Source organism: Antennarius striatus, chromosome 5 (genome assembly GCF_040054535.1).
Source record: "Antennarius striatus isolate MH-2024 chromosome 5, ASM4005453v1, whole genome shotgun sequence".
Taxonomy (NCBI): domain Eukaryota; kingdom Metazoa; phylum Chordata; class Actinopteri; order Lophiiformes; family Antennariidae; genus Antennarius; species Antennarius striatus.
In genome coordinates, this window is record NC_090780.1 from 23,524,249 (window position 1) to 23,542,500 (window position 18,252).

Consider the following 18,252-nt stretch of genomic DNA (forward strand, 5'->3'; position numbering starts at 1 on the left):
CAACAATAATTATAACAGTAATAATAACAGTAATTATAACAGCAATAATAACAGTAATAATGACAGTAGTAATGACAGTAGTATTGACAGTAGTAATGACATTAGTAATGACAGTAGTAATGACAGTAGTAATGACAATAATAATAACAGTAATAACAGTAATCATAACAACATTAGTAATGACAGTAGTAATGACAGTAGTAATGACAATAATAATAACAGTAATAACAGTAATCATAACAACATTAGTAATGACAGCAGTAATGACAATAATAATAACAACAGTAATAATAACAGTAATAATAACAGTAATAATAACAGTAATAACAGTAATAATAACAGTACTAACAGATGAGAGATGAAGCAGCACAACTCGACCTGAAGTAGCAGCAGTGTTGATAATATTAAAGGTGTGATTACTATGGGATGACCATCGCCATGGTGATGACTGTAACTGTACAACATGCTATTGTTGTTGAAGTTCCTTGTTCACCTTGACAAACAGTCCCCTCCCACCCCCCCAGGTGCTATCATGAGACTAGATGGACCTGAAGAGTAAATAATGTTATCGGACATCAATTGTGTGTGTGTGTGTGTGTGTGTGTGTGTGTGTGTGTGTGAGTGCATACAGTAGATTATAGCGTAATTGATACTGTACATCCGATCAATAACTGAACGTTGTCCTTGCGCCCTGCAGACGTTCAGCCCCTTCCATCCATCCATCAGTCAGATTTCGCCAACGGGGAGGTGAGAGAGTGTGTGTGTGGCTGTTCGAGCAGCCAGCCAATGACAAACCAGGATAAATAATGGGGGGAGAGGGGGTGGAGCCAAGCGTCGGCTGAGAAACAGGAAGTGGGATCCGACCCGGCAGGTACGGGAGGGCGTGGCAGCAGAGAGTGCATCAAACAGGCAGCCCAGCGCTCTGATTGGCTGGAGCGACTTTGACAGACATGCTGGTCCCTCCCCCTTTAATTGTATGTATGTATATGTGTGTGTGTGTGTGTGGGGGGGCACGCGAGGATGGCGAGCTCAAACTCCCAACCCAATGAGCTCGCAGCCCTCACACACACACACACACACACACACTCCTCGCACACACAGCATCCTCAGCGCCTCCCGCTTCAACCCTGGGACACGGGAGGAGGAGGAGGAGGAGGAGAAGAAGAAGAAGGAGGAGAGGCGAGCGAGGCAGCCAGTGGCAGAGAGGCAGAGTGAAGGAGTCAGAGAGGGAGTCAGAGAGGGAGTCAGAGAGGAGCGAGGCAGTGGGAGACGGCGGGGTGTGAGGGACACACCATGGCTTCAGATCCGGGGCTGACGGCGCTGCTGCTGTGGACTATATCACTCCAGGCTCTGGGCACGGCGGGAACTAACAGCAACGAAGGTATGTGTGTGTGTGTGTGTGTGTGTGTGTGTGTTTGTGTGCGTGTGTGTGTGTGTGTTTCAGATAGAGTTGAGCAATCTTTATCTCTAACGGCGAGGATTAACTTCATAAATGTGGAAGCTGCTGGAAAAAAAACGCTCATCAATAAATGCATACACACTTAAAGAGTGTGTGTGTGTGTGTGTGTGTGTGTGTGTGTGTGTGTGTGTGAGGCATGACATCAAAGTTTGCTTTGCGCAGCAACTCGAGGAAGGATGTGTGTGTGATGTGTGTGTGTGTCGTTTTGACACGGCACACGTTTGCTGGGGTTTGCGTGTCAGCGGCGGCGGTGGCGACATGCGTGTGTGTGTGTGAGTGTGTGTGTATGTGTGTGTGTGAGTGTGTGTGTGATCTGAGGTAAACGGATCGAGCTCGAACGCCTCCCTGCTCAGACCGTCCTCTCAAAGCGCCAGGCGGCGTTCACGCCTTCACCCGTAGATCCGTGCGGCGGCAGCGGCGGCGGGGAAACCGTTAACCGTTCACCCACCAGTGGAACGGCTACTGGGAACAATGGGCGCTCAGTGATGGCGCTCAACAACGCGACAACACAACCGACAACTGACCCGAAGCGCCGCGTTTTCGTCCCTCAAGCCCAGCTTGGGTTTGTCTCCTCCCATCCATCGGCCGCCGTCGCCGCCGCGAGACGGGGAAAAAGTGTTGTTGTCACTTGTTTGACAAATGCAACACACGACAGGAAGTCCTCCGGCGCCTGTCGGTGTGTGTGTGTGTGTGTGTGTACACGCGTGTGACGGGGTCGTCCACACGGGTCTGCGCTCCGAAGGCCGAGTGACAGCAGCGATGCAAAGGTCGGGGCCTTTTGACCCCGTAGACGGGGCGGGTGGAGACGAGAGGGGCGGGTGGGTCGGGTCAGAGCCGGGTGGGTTCATCCACTCAGGACAGGGAGACAGACAGACGGTCGGTCCAGACGGGACCAGCGTCGCCCCCGGCGACCGCATCATCTCCCAGCCGCCATTAACATCCTGTGACGTTTGCGTGTCGGGGCTCCGGTTGGGGTAATGACTTCACTTAATGCCGTCTTTATTCCTTCATCGTCTCCCGTGACGATTGTTCGTCGTTTCACTGGGCTTGTGTTAATAAAGTTTTTTGATGTTCTCTTCAGTTCTGGTTTAGAGGATATTTATCTCACTGCACAAGAAGTGAGATTCTTGAAAAACTTTATTTAAATGTACTTTTGTTTTCCTTGGATCTGAAACTAAATTAAATTTTTTTTTAATATATTATAAATCATTAACTTTATTTAAAAGCATTAAGACTGACCCGCTGTGACGGAAGATGAAAGTATTTCTTCATTTTTGTATATTTCAAAAACAAAAATCCAATTATTCTCACATCTTTGCCGTCAGTCAGCGTTTGTCGGTGCAGATGGGGAATCGCTGACGGGTATCTCTGGGCGCGTTGTGGTTATTGTGTCACAACGTCTGCAGGTTTAAACGTGGTCATTTTAATGTAGAGCAGATTTTTATGTCACGTGATAATAAATTCTATTACTATCCTGCCAAATAATTAAAATAATGTGAACGCAAATGTTGTCAGAATATGTTCGCAAATTGTTTTCTGGGATCGATGATTGTTTTCTGATGGGTATTCTTTCAAATGAATGGGTTGAAATGTGCAGAAATATTAAAAAACTAAAAGGTTTTCCAACAAAGTGATGCAAAAGCAGGAAAAAAAACTGAATTGTAGTTTCACATTTTAATGGGAATGAAAGAATCGCACCGGTTGGAATACAGAGATATAAATAATTTGACTTTGCTCTTATTGTGAAAAGTAATTGATGTAAAAACAAATCAATTCCTATGATCCCCCTCCCAACACACACACACACACACACACACACACACACACACACGCATAGTTTTTTCCTGACGTATTTAATTGTGCTGAAATCTCGTCTCTGCTTTGGTTTCTTTGATCCAACTGGGGGGTCAATCTAAACATTCTCTGTAGATGGAAGAGATTTACTGGTAATAAATGGAGGCGGGATCATGACCCCCGCATCACGCTGACTGTTTTGCGTACGGCTGACGTGGGAGGGGCTGTCGGCCATCTTGTTTGTGCTCGTTGTTTACATCTGTTGTGGTTTTCATCTTGTGTAAACGACAAGCGGGGGGTCCTGACGTCACGGCGGTCGGCGTCACGACGTCCTTCAAACGTTCCGTTTTACGCTCAGGCTGCCGTTTGATCCCACTCGTCAATAGAACACGAGGAATATCGATCAATTTTTTTTGTGCATCTGGGAAAATTTAGATAGTTTTTACTTCTTAATAGGAAAAAAAAAATCATCATTTGCTCTTTAGATTCTACGCAGTTATAAAATTAAATATCTTTTCTCGGTCACTCCATCCCCCAACTGATCTCAGCAAAGAAGAAATCCAACTGAATTTGGAGAATCGTTGATTGCATGAAAATTTGAGATTAAAAAACATTGATTAAATCCCAGGTTCCCCGGTAATCACGTACAAACATCCTCCGTCTTTCGCATTTCACGTTTTCGTCACTTTTCACCGTAGGTTATCGGAAAAAAAAATGACAAAAAGTACATAAATAATCGCCAAGTGTGTAAAATGTTTGAAAAACATTGATCGCAAGGGAATCCTTGTTATGTAACCACGTTCTGTGGTTCTCCCTTGATGCAAATTAAAATGTATCTGTAGAAAGGCAAATAAATAAAGATGACATATATACATAAATAAAGACATCATGTCTCTGACATCATTCAATACTCCAAACAATTTCACGTTTACAGTTTTATATATATCTTTAAATATATACTTTTTTTCCTTAAATTTAGTTGTAATTTTTCAAAAAAAAAATTTTTTCATACTTTTTATTTCAAAATATTTACCATCGTTACAAACTGGATGTAAAAAGTTCTGTCTTTAAAGAATTGGTAGAAGCAAAACAAAAAAAGAAAATCATGACAAGATATTCTGAATTTTTCAACACTCTGAGAAGAATGTTTGATTTATTTTCTAGTCTAATTACTATTTCAATATTTTAAGTGTTCCTTTAATGTAATTACTGCAGAAATTACTCAAAATAACAATAATGATAATATATAATAATAATATATAATAATGATAATATTACTCAGACATAAAGAAGTTACCTCTTTTTGTTTTGTTTTTGCTTTGTTTGAACACTCAGTTTTTTAAAAGTCCGTAAAACCTGAGTTTTGTGTTGCAGGAAAAAAGTTTTCAAAGAATTAATTCCGAGGTGAAACCTTGAATCTATTGTTTCGAACGCGCATTGATTAATATTTGCTGCTTATCAGGATTGTAAATCAGTGTCGGCCCAACACGCTCTGGTTTGAATCTACGGCGGGGGTGTGGAGGTGGTGTTTCCCCGATCAGCCACTCCTGTCCGCCTTGCGGCGTTATCCCCGATTCAACTCCTGCTCGCCGTCCCACTCCGTGGCGTTCCCGGCGAGGATCGGAGGCGTTCCTTCAGGTTATTGCTGCTCCTCAGGAACATGAAAAGCCCCATGCAGAGAGCAGGACTCACCGCTAATGAGCAAACTGTAGGTAGATGGTTATTAACACATACCTCTGCTGCAGGAGGACTGAAGGGGGAAAGAGAAGCCGATGCAGGCAACAACCAATTCTTCTGTTTTTATTTTTTTTCAGAACTTCTAAATTCTGAACATGTAATTTAGAAGCAACAAGGGAAAACAGGAAACAAAGAGGGGAGAAGTTGAAAGGCGCCTGCAGGGAGTTGTTGTCTTTTTGAGCAAAATGAGCCAAAGACAAATTTCTGTCTGTGAAAGAAGAGGTTTATGATTTTGAGCGGTGTTACGGTTGACTCAGATATTACTGTTTGTATTGATCCCCCCCACCTGGTCAATGAAGTACCAGCCTCATGTTGATTCAACCTGTTCCAACTCCCCTAAAACGAGGCTTCTCGGCCAGTTGGCCTTTGCTTCGGTACGTGACCCTGGAGTTACCCCCTCCGGCGTTCTGGCCGGGGGCACTTCTCCAGAAGCGTAAACAGAAATCAGGAGGCTGTTGGGATGGTTTGGTTGGAACACCTACAGAAAACTCAGTCTGAACTTAAATCAGATATATTTTTACCTTCTTTATAAGGGAGAACCTCGTTCTTTGATCAAGTTGTTGGGGGTTGGTTTGGTTGGGGGTTTGGGGTTCTATTGGAAATTAGCATTTGTATTCTAGATAACTGATTACAGAGCTTTGGAAACAGAGGAGTGTCACATGAAGGGACTGGTCTCTAGTCCGATAAGTTGGAAGTGAGAATGTGTAACGTGACACGAGAGAAAGATTCTATACTTCTCATAGCAATGGTCGGAACAGTCTTTAACAGATTAGAGAGAAGAATACTTCCTTCTCAAGATATACTGTACAATAGGAGCTGAATAAGCACAGGCGTGGAGTCCTTTATCTCTTGCTCGAGGACACTTCAGCAGACTCGCTGACGAGGGAAGATATTTCCCGTCTTGCTATCTTATATTTCAGCTTGTAACACCTTCGCATTGACCGGTGGCGCTGCCTGCTCGCCAGACAGAACGGCCGAACCGCATCCCGAAGTCTGACGCTTCGCAAATAGATCGGCAGCCTCATTATCTGTCGGCGTGAGTCTTTTAGATGTGTTTCTTTTTTATTTTGTTTGTGTGGCTCAGAGCACCCGGTCAATAATGGATAGACGAGCCGCAGACGTGAGGGAACATCTGTCAGCGGAGTTGTGAGCTAACAAAGATGTGTCATAACTGAAAAATGGGGTTATTAATGAAGCTTTTTGCAGCTGATTGCCCGTATTTAGCATCCACTGGACTGATTTCCAGCAATCTGAGGTAAGAAAGACTGTGTGGGCTCGCGTTAAGTAACCGAAGAGGGCGTGATCCTTCCCCTCTTTCCGTCTGCCGCTTTGTCTCGCCACAGGTTGCTGTTGGCTAGCCGGCTGCTCCCCTCCCTTCCCTCCCCAAGGCACCAGTATTTATTGAGACATCAGCCTTGTTAGCCTGCTGTCGACAGGAATATAGACGCTAGCAGATCAATACAGTCGAGTCGACTGGTCTCCTGAGCCTCAGCCGGGAGCAGGCCAGGCCTCTCTTAAGCCTTTTCCAGACATTAGCAGGACCCAACGCGGGGCAGGACAGAGTTCGCCGGGCCATGATTGAAGCTGCATCGTTGGCTAAGTCAAATTTCTGCGCTTTACTAGCAAACGCGGTAGAAGATCCCTCACTGGGATGGCTGATAAAAAGGCAAAAAAAGAGTGTGAGAAGGTTGCAGGCAATGCTTGACAGCTATGTAATGGGGATGGTGCTGTGGTTGTGTTCCCACATACCTCCTGGTGAGAGATCTCTATGATGTCGTCTTCATAGGGACTGATGAATGGCAGAGATCTGTCTCTGCAGCTACAGCCTCCTCTTCTCTGTTACAGATAGACGGAGGAACACAGCGAGTGTACGACAAAAGAGAGGCTGTGTGATAGAGGGATGCACGAGCAAAGAGAGGAAGAGTGAGAGGACAAAATGAGATGAAGAGAGGGGAGAAGAGGGGGAGGCTGCTACCTCAAAAGTGCCTCTTTAGTTCCATCGCCGGGCGTCTTTTCAACGGCGGAGGACATCTAGCTGATAACTTGCGGTTCTAAATTCCCTTCTATCCATTAAAGGATTTAAATGTTCATTAAGTTTAATAGAAGCCCAGCGAACGTCTAATATGCTCTGATAAACACTGGCAAACCTGCCAACCCGCTTCAATAGCTGCAAAAAGCTAATAAGGTCAAACGAGTTTGTGCTCGGCTCACTTTGAGAAGAGTTTCTTGCGAGTCGCGGCAACAACACGACAAAGTCGTCCCAACTAACGATCGGTTACGGGTATTGGTTGACATTCAGAGGGGGTAGAAGTGGGATATATAGAGTATCTACATGTGGTACTAAGAATCAAACTGGGGTTGTTGCCTCTAAGCTAATGTATTTTACTAGAGGAACATGAGGCAAAGGAACATGAAGCAAAGTAACCAAAAACTCATCTGGACTGACTAACGGTGAAACTGTCAGATTTATTTGTTTATTTCTCAAAGGTTCTAGAAGCCCGTGAGACTCTATTCAGGGCCAGTTTAACTCCTGACATTTGGGATAATGGTGTTTGTGCACTGATATTGTAATGTGTTTTAGTTTCCTGTCAGGTGTCTTGGGTTACTCTAATATCGTATAACAACGTTTGATGTGGTTTTCTAGAGCTTCGATTCGAGAGAATTCTGGGAAATATTGACAAAATGTGGAAAAGTCATTCTTCCTTTTCCTATTCCAATGTTGCCTTTTATTAAGATAGGGAAGTAGGAAGGAAAAGTGGAGGGTTGACTTACAGCAAAGGACCGTGGGTGGGAATTGAACCCTTGGTACCCAATGGGTCTCTAGCTAAAACAACTAGTGTGTTTTATCTAAAGTTATACCCTCTGAGAAACACCATCAGAAGTGATGTTCAAACAACCGTTTGTGCTTTTGTACATTTAAAAAACTCCCCGGAGTCTGTAGAAGCATCAACGCAGCGTTTGATGACAGCTAACGCCTGATGTAGCGAGCCCCAAACGGGCCATGAGGCGCGCTGATGGATCTCACCTGGGGCCTGTTTCCACCAGGAAATAATGTGTTTTACACCCAGTAATCTATCCATATATCACAGGCCTAATGTAATTAATATGTGGCGAGGGAGCGGTTGGGCCAGATAACTCATCCCTCATCTGATGAAAGCGTCGACACACGTGTGGACACACTCCAAACACACACGAGAGGCGTACGAACGCTTCCTCTCAACACACACAATCAGACAAACACTCCATCTAACCAAGTTGTATCTGTGGCGTTATTAATGTCTGGACGGCGATGAAGCATTAGTCTGCAGGGAAGGAAGGCATTTATAAAGTCGTACCTTCTCAGAGAAAGGCAACGGGGAGAACGGGAAGGATTCTGATTCGGTATTTTGGCAAAAAAAAAAAAAAGTATGTAAAGTTTTATTTCAACGTGTTGCATCAGCACTTTGAGTATGAGTCACCTCCTATGGAGATAACCGCAGCGTTTAGTGTAAAGTAATACAATAAATCGCAAAAGAAGGGACGAAATACCCCAACGTCCAAAGACTCAAGTTTGTGCTTCATGTAGAGGGTAAAATATAGACCCTGATATCCAGAGACACAACCAGAGCAAAGTCAAGACTTGAAGAGCACCGCCGGACACAATACTTTCAAAATAAACTATGAAAGGTTAAAATGTTGGTTATTAAAGATGAAGAACTTTTGATTTACATCCATTCTTTGACCGTTCTCTATCCGCCGTTAGCAAACGGACAGGAATAGTAACCAGGGCAACCTTTCGCGAGGTCGCTTAGACTTGAAGGTAAAGGTAACTCTAGTGGAAGATCCTGGGCACGTGCGAGTTAGCGAGGGTAACCAATAGACTGGCTAACTGGTACTGCGACCCGTTTCGACCCGTTTATCTGCTCACAATTCAACGAGTTGGTTAAGCTTAATTTAGCTCCACATTTCAACTTTTCACCCCTGCCAGGGAAATAAACCCATTAATTCAGCAGCGGATCGTCACGCGTCAATGCTTGAGTGTCTACTTAGACACACACCTTGGTGTTTGTTGGACGTGATTTTATCCTCAGATGGCTTCACCTCCATCAGGTTTATTTTAGTCCTTACCGTGCGTCACATTGCGGCGTCCTTATCGACAGCCGGATGGTTGCGTGGTGGCGCTCGTCCGGACGCCAGGACGGCGTGGGCGGCACTTATACACAGAGAAGGGAGGAGATAATAAGAAGTCAGACACATGGACACGCTCCAACGTTTAAAAGATGACACTCGTTAACGGTAATCATCTCCTACATCACCGGGAGTTCCCCGACTCGGTGAGTCACGCCAATGTTTGAGTTTGTGCAGAGTTGGCGAAAAGTTAATCACCTCCAGTCCTACGCATGAAATACAACACCTAAAAAAATTAAAATAAAATAATCAAACTTGTGTTCACAGCAGGTGGAGATCGGAGGCGACGGAAGGCTGGGTCGTTTCCGGCAATTAGACATTTTAATTTGCATGTGGAATCCAAATAACAAGCATAGAAGGAAAGACGTTAGAGAAAAAATGAAAATTGTGCTTTTTGTCATGGATTATTTTCTTCCAAAGAAGAATATAATATATTGTGTTTGAGTATCAGTTTCTTACAGGGGATAATACATCGGATGTAATGGAGCTGAGTTTTCCATCGATGCTACTGTTTGCAAATCGTTGCGTCAGTATTTAAAGCGCTGCATCAAATGTCTTATAAGATGCTAAGAAAGACCTAAAAAAACCCACTTATGGTGCGTCAAGTCCAGGTAATTCCTACAGATAATCTACAGTAGTCATATTTAGATGTTTTTCCTGCAGGGTGGGGAGAGAATGTTTCCTATCCTCGCCCCAGAACATTAAGAGCCGCAGATTTAATCGACATAACTGGTTTAGAACTCGTCTTCTACGCATCGCCTGAGATTTTTTTTTTTAATTTGCTACCTGCGTGGCGGCCGAGCCACCTGGTGGAATTCATCATTACGTTACCTCACTGCGGGTAATGCAGGATCTTCTCTTTAAGTACACACACACACACACACACACACACACACACACACACACACACACACACACACACACACACACACACACACACACACACACACACACACTTCACATTAACATGACGGTTGATGATCGCCATTCTTCATTAGGCGTAAGCCAGAGGTGATGAGAGGTTCTTTTACCAAAAATGTCATCTTCCCTGAAATGATGGAAGTGATTAAAGGGCATCAGTGTAAGATGGAGACATACGTGCAGATATGAGAGGAAAATAAATAAAGATTTTTTTTTTTAAGAAGTCATTTTATTTATTAAAAGGGAAGGCAGAGCCCGAGTGTGGCGCCGCAGAGATCCCTGGGCCGCGGAGTGGAGTCTGAACTGATAAAATATCAGTCGTCATCTCGACTAAAATATTCTCTCTGCTCTCTGGCTGCCTTTCAGTGGAGCGCGGCTAACCCTTGCTTGAACTCTCTCCGCGATAAATCAATAAGTTCAGCCGTACTTTGTTAGCTCTTGCGCCGCCGACAGCCTGCTTCTTTTGTGTTCAGCAGGTGTTGCCGACGTCAACCCAGATCTCTCTACCGGATGCTAATGGCTACAGAAATCACACTCCGTCTTCTTGCTTTTCAGACGTGTTTCGCCTCTTCCTTCTCATTTCCATCCACCCCCCCCACCCCCACCCCACCACCAACCTCAGTCTTTCCTCACCTCTCCTCTTCACTCACTCCATAAATAGCTCGGCACGCCGCTTCCTCCGCTGTGTCTATATCTCGCTGGATGTTTTCCCGGGGGAGGCCAGGCGGCAGTATCGCCTGGTATTTACTCCGTTCCCTTGGGGAAGGATGCACCTCTCCAGGTCTTACCCATCCTCCACCCTCCATCATGCGGAAAACGCCGTATCTTGCAGTGGGGTGGGGGGTATATCCAAAAACAGAGTTCCATTGATGCAACTTGGGGGCATCAGCTAAAATAAGACGTGTGAGATTGTCCGATCGCTCTTTCCAACCCAATCTTGTAAATTTTGGAGACTGGGTAAACTGGGGCAGGTTCAGAGTATATCCTGCTTTCTTTGCCGTACTTTTTTTTTTTTTGTTCGTAGAAAAGAAACGCTGTCTTGGGTGGATTTTTTGTGCTGATATGATGGGAAAAAGTTGCACGGCTGCACAATTCCATACTTCATTTCCATTTACGATTTTTTTGGACGCTCCGGCATCGACGATGACGTACGCTATCGTCGTCTCCGGTGTAAAACACGCTCGCAGGTTACAGAAGCAGCGGTGTAACCATTTTTGGATTTCTCTGTATTTATGTACGTCTTTTTAAAGTCTCTACCTTCCAACGGGGTTAAACAGACGACGGCGGGCTTCGTGTTTCGCCTCTTTGAAGAAGTTCTTCAAGTTTTTTGCTATCGATGTCACGACGGTGAGAGGTCAGGACCCGAGGAAGCGTTAAACGAAAAGGACATTTGCGGTTTCTAGGGTACTGAAGGATAGCGAACACTTCATTTGATCTGAATACATTTACCAAAAATCACCCCTCAGTTGTTGGCCGCTATTCCAAGGCGTCACGCTTTTCCGCGTCCCTTTTTTTGATTTGCTCGTTTGTACGGTCACGGCGACGGGCTTCATCGCAAAAGATAAAAAAATAAAAATCAGGATTCGAGTGGCGAATGCGAACCTTTCCACTTCTTCCTGACAGTGAAAATCTGTCCAGTCGTGTCCAATAAATGACCTCAGTGTTGTTGAGACCAGTGATGGAAGAAGTGGAAGAAGTAAAAGCACCAATTTAAAAAAGGCTTCGTTAAAAAAACGAAAAAAAGTCGACTGGAACTGCTGTTGGGAGAAAGATGAATTCATTTGGGTTGATTATAGAAATATTTTGGAGCTAAAACCTTCAGTTTAATCCAAGATGAGGTTCCTTGTGTTTACGAGGTGTAAAGAGTCTTAAGATGATTTAAAGGTCTCAAGACTCTTGAAAACAAACTGTTTTTTTGTTTGTTTATTTATTTATTTTGGAGGAAGAGTCCTCCTCTTCCTCCATCCGTCTGTACGGCTTTCTCTGCACCGAGGACAAAATGCTTACACCACAATTGAGATGTGAGGAGAAAAGACGAGAGAGGGAGCCTCTGGGGAGAAAAACTTCAGGGAGAGTTTGAAAGGGAGAAGGATGAGAGGAAGAGGAGGAGGAGGAAGAAGAAGGTTAGTGTAGGTGCAGAGGTAACAGGATGAAGTTTTAATGATCCCTGTGGGGAAAATGGGCCATTGCTGCAACAAATACTTTAAGGATACTTCAAGAAACAAGAAAGGAGAGTCAACGGCATCAGAGAGGATGAAAAGATGTTGTTACCACGGCGATGCCATGATTTAGGTTAAATTAGACTCTGAACGTGTACGGAGCAGGAAAGATAAGGGAGAATCGTAAGACAAATAAATCGGTTTTAGGTGAGAATAACAACAAGATATCGGAAAATAGGAGAAAGTTGGGGAATAAAGAAGAAAATCAAGGAATGAGATTTTGTTTGATAGCTGCAGTTTTTCTAATTTTCTCAATTTCATTCATTCATTCACTCGCAGTTTGAGAAGGATTTTTCTCTGGTTGCTTTCAAAACTTCACATTGAAGCTCCGAAGTTAAAATTCTTATACTTTATTCAAGGTAATTTAGACACAAGGGGACATTTTTCAGGTGGTTTCCAGGGTTAGACACCAGGCTTGACCGCATGCTAAAGTGGTAAGATCTATTTTTGCCCCGTAGAGAATTGAAAAAGTTTAAACAATAGCATTAATTTAAAGGTTTATTGTTGTTGAAACAATTTTGGATTGGAAGACTAATTAAAAGGTCATGTTTAATTTAATTATTTCCACTTATAACCTCAGAAAGACTTCAGAATCCACTTACATAGCCTCTCAAAGCAATATAAATTCATGTTCTCATTAGCAGTATTTATTGTCGACCTTGGAAAAATTAGTGTGAGGAAAAAAAAAATCTTAATTCAAAGTGTGCTTATTAAATTCTTCCAGCATCTCCTGGGGTTCAGCAATGGATGGGGGGTGGGGGGGGTGCGTTCAGTTTTTATGAAGTGCAAATAAGAGTTCCTGCATAAATGGATAAATAAATGAATACCTCAGTGGCAAACAGGCGTAATGAATATTTCTTTAGGTTTCCTGTGATGGAAATGGACAGATGTGAAGACAAAAAGATGGAGGATGACGAATTAGTTTGGGATCACGGGAGTAACTGTCGACTTTACCGAATGAGAACCAGTGCAAATTAAAAACTATTTGACACGACTGAGGGAATAGAGATTCAGAAATTAACTTTAACACCCCCCCCTTCTCTCTCTGCTAGAAGCCACAGCGACAGGTGCGCGAATGAAACGCCCCCTTTTTACCTTTAAATTAGAGGTGTGTTTGTCTTTTATTTGACGTCTGAGATCATGTGACATTAGCATTTAGCTTGTAAATCCACGGAAACCTCGCTTTAAACCAAATCCCTTGTGAGGTGAAAATGTAAATTGAAAAAAGAAGTCAACATTGTTTTTCTCATGCCCGAAAGCAAGGATAAAATAATTTAAACCATCGGGGTTTTTTTTTTTTGCATTAGAGTTGAATAAATTTAATTTGAAATTGTTTTTTTTTGAACGCAGAGAAAATTGTCGTTCTTGTCGCTGAAGCTCATTAGCTTGGAAGGCGAATTCTGTACTTGAGCGTCCTTGAGTTCGGTAATAACGTGATCCGGCTCCGCGCTCCTTCCATCCCGTGTGCTTCACGGGCAACGAATGAACAAATTTGCGAATCAAAGGAGTCACTGAGCACCTTGGCTCTAATTTGGTTCCATCTTTTATTACGTCTAAAGTCACACACTCCCTTTAAAACCGACCCTTCATCAGCTTTAGCGCTATAATGATAATAATAATAAGTTTCCTGTTTACTCGCCGAGTAAACAGGAAACTGGAGGAGGGCGTGATGCAAACCATTTGAAGTGGCTTTTTGTGTTGGTTTTTTTGCCGCCGTGAATGAACAAAGGGAGTGGTTTTTTATTATTACATTTATTTTTATTTTTTTTCTTAAGAGGTAGTAATTTATGTGGACTTACTCTCGTAATTGGAGTTTGGGGAATTGGTGGCGGCTGCGGATTCAAAGCACGACTAGAAAAGGAGTGTGGCCCGTGCGTGCGAGAAAAGTGTGCATATCTGAGAAAACGAGAGATGGATAGATGTAAAAAGAGAGAGAGAGGAGGTGTGGTGTCGGAGTGGTGCTCCTATTGTCTCCTCTGAACGCTGATGAGGAGCTTTACGGGCGGCGAGAAGGGAAACGCGGAAAAGGAGAAGCTTGTTAGATGAGGGAGGTGTTGATGAGATAATTACGCCGCTGTCATAGTTCCTGTCTGGCCAAAGACTTGTGCCATCAGCCGACGAGTGTGTATGTGTGTGTGTGTGTGTGTGTGTGTGTGTGTGTGTGTGTGCACACACTGATTGTGTTAGCCGTCCACGTATGCGTGCATGTTTGGTGTACGTTTGCCCGACACATGGTTGTCATCGCTTCACTTTCTTCCCAACAATGGTACGATGCACATTTTTGATTGCTGCTGTTTGTATGTATGCATACGTATATAGGGTGTGTGTGTGTGTGTGTGTGTGTGTGGGTGTGTGTGTGTGTTTTGACACTTGGTGTAGAATAATTGCTGCACTCTTTCTCTTTGAAATGTATGGCCGTGTCTTCTGGGGTGGAAGAAGAAGTCGACGTTGTTGTTGTTGTCGGCTGTATGGAGTCGCTGCAGGCGAACTCCCTCCAAGACAGGCCGTAATTGTGTGTGTGTGTGTGTATGTGTGTGTGTGTGTGTGTGCACATTAATGCATTTTGGTAGCATTGGCAGGCCTGGCTGATTTGATGCATGCCGCGACATGAACGCCCCGCCCCCAGGCGTCTCGACACCCCGCCAACCTCCCGGTCAGATTGAATGGAGGAGGGGGAAAAAGTAATGGAGGAGGAACGTTGACCACCGCCCTGGGAAATATGTGGCGTGTCTCCACATGAGCAAAAAAAATAATAATAAAAAAAAAATACTCGAATCGGCGGGAAGATTTTTCATTCGGCGCCTTCTGAGATGTGTAAGGGCGGGGAAGGGGGTCGGAGATGGAAACGTTGGATGTGGCGCCGTTGGGGAAGCATGTTGGGGTCTGGTGTTGGTGGGTTGGGTTGGAACAGGAATACAGTCGTGCCTCTACTTACCAAATGAGTTGGTTCCGGAAGAAATTTCGTGAGTAGAAAATTTCGTAAGTAGAGACGCGTTTTCCATGCAAATACCCTAATCCGTTCCAAGCCCCCCAAAAATTCAGACATAAATGTTTTATAAAGCATAAAAATGCATCAAAACATGTAACAAATACATGTTACGATTAGATTATTACACAATGAATGAGAGTTGTGCATAACGTAAAAAACAAAGAATAGAGTAAAGAATAATAATGACGGTCATTAACCTTTTAACTGCTGTCCCAGAAATTCAGGACTTTCAAGACGTAAGGAACAAACAGAACTCCAACTTTGAAAAGCTCACCGACAGAATAGTTTGCCTGAGGTGGGATTCAGAGACCGGGCTTCATTTCTGCCTTTTTTCCTACATGTATGATGAGGGGAAAAAAACAAAGTACTAATTACTGCCATGTCCTCTGTTGTACTCGCGCAGATCCTGTCACATTAAAAGCAAAGCAGCAGACGTTGCCACCAATCCCTGTCTGCTTGTACACAAATCATAATTCAGACAGCCAGAGCAAATTAGATAAATGAGTCCCAGCACCTTCAAAGACAGAGGGATTTCTCATTTGAGAGGAAATTAAATGAATACCACCGGGAATAACTTATGAATCTTTACACGCTTCGGCTGTGGCAGGAACAAACTGACGCACATTTTCCAGATTCAAGGAGGGGGATTTATATCCATCCTTTTTTTATATATATATATATATATATAATATATATATAATATATATATATATATATAATGTATATATGTAATTTTTTTGGTTCTTTAATAATAACAGTATAGCAGAGCGAAATTCCCGTCGGCACGTCGGAGAGTTATTAAATCCACTTGGCGTTTTCCTGATGTCACTCTGGTTTAGCCGATGAAGAGCGCTCAGAAGAGTGTAATTGGCGGCATCCATTTGCGACCTTAACCTGGGGGGGGGGCCATCATCGATATGAGACGACGGGATGTCGGCGGCGACCCCCCCCCCTAGAGAAGGGGGTGTAGAAGCAGGGAGGATGGGGTGGGGTAAGGATGGATGGATGGATGGAGGGTTGAAAGAGCGGCGGCGCTGCCATCTGTGTGTGTGTTCTGACCCGCTGGCCCCTCCGGCGGCCCAGTGCTCGAAATTAGCAGGACTGACACGCCGGCTAATTACTACATGGGGGTGTTTGTGCGTTTGTGTTTGCGAGGGGGGTGCAGAAGGGTTTTTCATGCAGGAATTAGAGGATCACAAGCCGCCACTTGGCAGGATTTTTATGGAAAAATATTCTTGTCTTTGGAGACTAAAGCCTGAAGTGGAGCTTGAGTGTTTTTGTCCCCCCCCACATTACCACCGGTAGTACCTATACCTGTTTCCTGCAGCGATACCAGCGATTCCAGGCAGAAATAATAGATAAATAATGGATAATAATGATAAATGGATTGCCATGGTGAGTGTGATGATTAATTCAGAATTCAATTCAAAAAACTTTATTTATCCTCAAGGGATAATTGAAGGCACATAAAGCAGGAGTGGTGCACAAAAAATAAATAAAATACACAATAAACAGATTTTATATATATATATATATATATATATATTATAATATAAAAAATATGTCCAATGGTCTAATAAATAAAGATATCAAGACCCTTCCTTTTATCGAGCATCATGTGTGCAAACATACACTGTAAACATAAACAATAAACATAAATAATAATTAAATAATAACATAAATACACATTTATATTGAATAAATTATTTTCTCAATTTCTTATCATCCATTATAATTTCTTATAATCCAATTCTTATAATGAGCCTTATATATGAAAAAAAGGCTCATTATAGTTCTCAGATGCATTTTATAATCCAGTGCGCCTTATAGTGCAGAAAATACTTTAATAATTAAGAAGAGTTTGCAAATGCCAGTGCTTCCTGGTTAACGCTAATTAGTTAGCATGCTAAAATGCATCAGGTAATGAGGAACACGGACGAGGTGAGCGAACTAGGATGGAAACCATAAACTTGTCTCAGCCGATGATATGATGGGGTCGTTACTCTTTTGTCCTTCGGCTTCACCCATAAAAACTAATTCAGACTTTGTCTGAGTCCAATCAAAGTTAAGCAGAAAGTCAAACGTCAGTCAGACTCAGGCTTCAGACTCCATCCAGAGAAGAGCTTTAATCAGGCGGAAGTGAGAGTGAAATCACCTGAGCGACCGGCTGTGAAGATGCTTTAAATACTCGCCGGTGTGAAGTTTTCTACCGATGCCAGAAGTCACCTGTCGCTCAAACTGCGTGGGCGGTTCTTGTTTGTCGAAGTTAGACTTTTCTTTGGGCTTTTTTTTTTTTTTTTTGAATTTATTTCTATCGCTTGATAAAATTATCTCCCCAACAAACAGGAAGAAGAGCAAATGTCACCATTCTTCTCTTTTCTATATCAACCGTCTGTTGAAACTGCAACGCCGCTCAACCAGGGTGTCAAATATTTCTCGAACTTTCACCTTTGCTGCGTTTTTCCCACCAGCGACCGTCGAGCGTTTGCTTTGTAATCTCAGCGTGTTCTAAAAAAAAAAGCTCATCGACCTGAACACGAACGTGAACCCCGACTGGCGAGGCGGAGGAGGGCCGGGCCCCCTCGGAGTTCACTTCCTGCTCGGAGGCAAAAAAAAACAAAAAAAACATCCCATATTGTGGCTTTAACATGCAGGAGAGGCAGGAAGAGAGAGAGCAGGAGTGTCACAGATAAAGATGAACGATGAAAGACGGAAAGCTGAGAAGTGTTTTCTTAAACTCATGATAATGTGAGAAGCACGGCTTGATTGCTTGACAAGAAGCCCCCGGGCAGAGATTATGGGGATGTGAGGGTAGAAAGAGACACCCCCACTGCCTTTGGGAGAATTAGCGGTTGGCTAAGTTTGTCTTGGTCTTTTCTCATCTGTCATCTCTCCATCGTGGCGTGGTGCCACGGAGAACTAAAGGTGAAAAACGGGAAGTAAATTCTAAGCCAAAACGAAGAAGA

General features: G+C 43.5%; 1 protein-coding gene across 1 annotated transcript in view; it reads left to right on the forward strand.

Annotated features, from left to right (window-relative positions):
- Positions 1-1,237: 1,237 nt before the first annotated feature.
- The window catches only part of epha8 (eph receptor A8), a 60,638-nt gene continuing 43,623 nt past the window's right edge, over positions 1,238-18,252 (forward strand). The window contains exon 1 of the mRNA XM_068315337.1: positions 1,238-1,381. Coding sequence (XP_068171438.1) covers positions 1,294-1,381 — 88 coding nt within the window. The 5' untranslated portion in view covers positions 1,238-1,293. The remainder of the gene's footprint in view (positions 1,382-18,252) is intronic.